This window comes from Argentina silus (genome assembly GCF_951799395.1).
Source record: "Argentina silus genome assembly, chromosome: 20".
NCBI lineage: Eukaryota > Metazoa > Chordata > Actinopteri > Argentiniformes > Argentinidae > Argentina > Argentina silus.
Window position 1 is genome coordinate 10,695,509 of NC_139674.1, and position 2,500 is coordinate 10,698,008.

Genomic DNA, 2,500 nt, shown 5'->3' on the forward strand with positions numbered 1-2,500 from the left:
CCAGCTGTATACGCTCTCAGAACAGTTGTAATCTCACACACACTCCTCTAATTGTCTTTGTCTACCCACCCATCTGTACTGACTTTATTAGATTATTTTTTTACATTACAATCTGTCCAATAAACCAGTCAAGCCTTTGAATGCAAATGCTTTTTAATTATGCAGTTTGCGGTCCTGTCGCAAGGACAATAAAGGACAACTCGACATCTGAAAATAATTTTGTTTTCATAATACTCTGCCCATTCATGCAGTCATGGTTGATTTGTTTGGGTGTTTATGTCAAATTTGTTTCCCTGTAATCATTGGTTGGTTTTGTTTGTTTAATTCTTAGGTCGATACTGCAGCAGTTGATTATGACCATTACGTTCCCCAATTTCCTACAAGCAGGTGAGATTCCTAACCTGAAACTTTCTGCTATTTTGATTAAGGTATGGTGTCATTATGGAGAATGGTGATATAAATATGAAGTGGTATTGGTAGTCATACTGCATATGCTCTTTCCTATTTTGCATGACAAGACCTTACATGGACATGTCAGAATGAAAGTAATTACGTATGTTTTCTCTAAGCACATGGCAAGGTATTCACCAGGGGATCACAGTACGCCAGGAATATTAATTGAGCAATAACATTGTTCAAATGTAGATGGATTTCTGTATGTTTTGGCTTTCAGAGAGGTGAACTCTAATGTGTGTGTGTGTGTGTGTGTGTGTGTGTGTGTGTGTGTGTGTGTGTGTGTGTGTGTGTGTGTGTGTGTGTTCTGTGTGTATGTGTGTTCTGTGTGTATGTGTGTTCTGTGTGTGTGTGTGTGTGTGTGTGTGTGTGTGTGTGTGTGTGTGTGTGTGTGTGTGTTCTGTGTATTCCACAGCTGACGTAGATGATGACCTGTCCGATGCATTGGCTAAGGAGAGCTGTATCAAAGAACAGACTCAGTACTTCTTTGATAACAATGTGAAGTCCTTCAGAGGAAATTTAGACTGTGAAAACTGCTCCAGGTGAGAATCAATATAGACGTTAACCACACTAAATGTTATAAGTTATAAGTGGTCTTGTCTAAATAGCCAGGAAATTAAAATATTTGCGCAAATAAGCAAGAAAATAGCCTTTTATCGGACCAGGATCTACAGAAAGCATTTAGAGGTTTGTTTGTTGATACCTTTAAAGGTACAAAATGTAGTGTTGCTATAGCGGCAAATCCTTTTGAACAACCAAAACGTAAACAAAGGTAAAGGCCAGTGTGCATCCTCAACACCATAGTTCGAAATGCAAACCAAAACTTCAATGTTCAATGTTACATTTTTCCCACTGAATCTCCTTCCTCTCTTGCTACCGATATGTCATGGGCATTTTAGAGCTTTTTCAAAGTTTTGATCTCGGATTCTACTTAAGGTGAGTAGATCCCTCTCTTCTGTGACGAGGAAGTTAGCCACAAAATACTCAGTCAGCCATGCATTTAAGTCATTGTGCAAACTTAAAGGACTGGAATGCTTGACCCACAGTCGACCCACTCCCCCAGTGCCAACTTGAGGTCCAATTGAAGGACACAGGATCCCGGGAGAGCTTACTGTAAAGAACAACTTTAAAGAAGCAGTGACCATACTCTGAAGAAGGTCTCTTGGCCTAAACCTCAGTAATTAAATCGCTAAATGTTTTTTTTGTTTTTTTACAAGTAAGCAGTATTGCATGGAACTTTTTTCAGTTTCACCCAGTATGTTTTTCTACTCCTCTTGCATCGGCAATTACATAATCAGCTGTGCAGACACTTCCCTTCTTTATTGGAGAGCTTACTGTAGCAAATAGTTCTCAATGAGTGCAATGCCTAAGGGGAAGGATGCCAGATTTGAATGCCAAAATGACGGTATGCTGTTCAATTGGAAAGTTTGGGAGTTTATATTTTCACACCAGCATCCTGACTTTTCAAGCATCCTGTCAACCCAACAGGATTACAGCAGTGTTGTTTTTCTCACCTCAATTCCCTCCGCTCCTCCACAACTCTCCCAAACCAGGACTGGGTCGAAGAGTATATACAATATTTACAAACCCTGAGAGTTTTTGCTTGAGCCTGTCTGGACTGCCAAATGGGCAGAGTTTGTACTTTTGGGACGATTGTATTGGTTCCACTGTGCCAGGCTAACTCAATCAAGCACTGCGGAATATTATACGATACTACTTCAAACGCTATTTTGAACCCAGGTCTATCCCAAACACACTCTATCCCAAATCCACAACCATGGATTGACATTGCATGCATTTTTCGTTTACATTATGAACACACCCTCGTGGTCCTGCCATGCCCCACTAAACCAAGCTAATCGACCCAACCTACGGGACAAAATGGAATCCCCACAGGTTTGCGAGGCTATAAAAACTCACATGCCTTGAAGGTGAGGTAGAGTCACGAGCGAGGACCTGCGTCCTGGGCGGTGTGTGTTTGCTGTTTTAAGGCCCCCTCGTGCTGCACTAATGGAGTGCCTGCCGCAGTGTGTTCCTGCGCATTAGC

The 2,500-nt window shown here is 41.4% G+C and overlaps 1 protein-coding gene across 1 annotated transcript in view; it reads left to right on the plus strand.

Moving 5' to 3' along the window:
* Positions 1–2,500, plus strand: part of LOC310820471 (voltage-dependent calcium channel subunit alpha-2/delta-1-like) — a gene marked incomplete at its 5' end in the record, with an annotated part of 88,097 nt that overhangs the window by 78,685 nt on the left and 6,912 nt on the right. The window contains 2 exons of the mRNA XM_083692102.1: positions 332–387; positions 869–995. Coding sequence (XP_083548228.1) covers positions 332–387; positions 869–995 — 183 coding nt within the window. The remainder of the gene's footprint in view (positions 1–331; positions 388–868; positions 996–2,500) is intronic.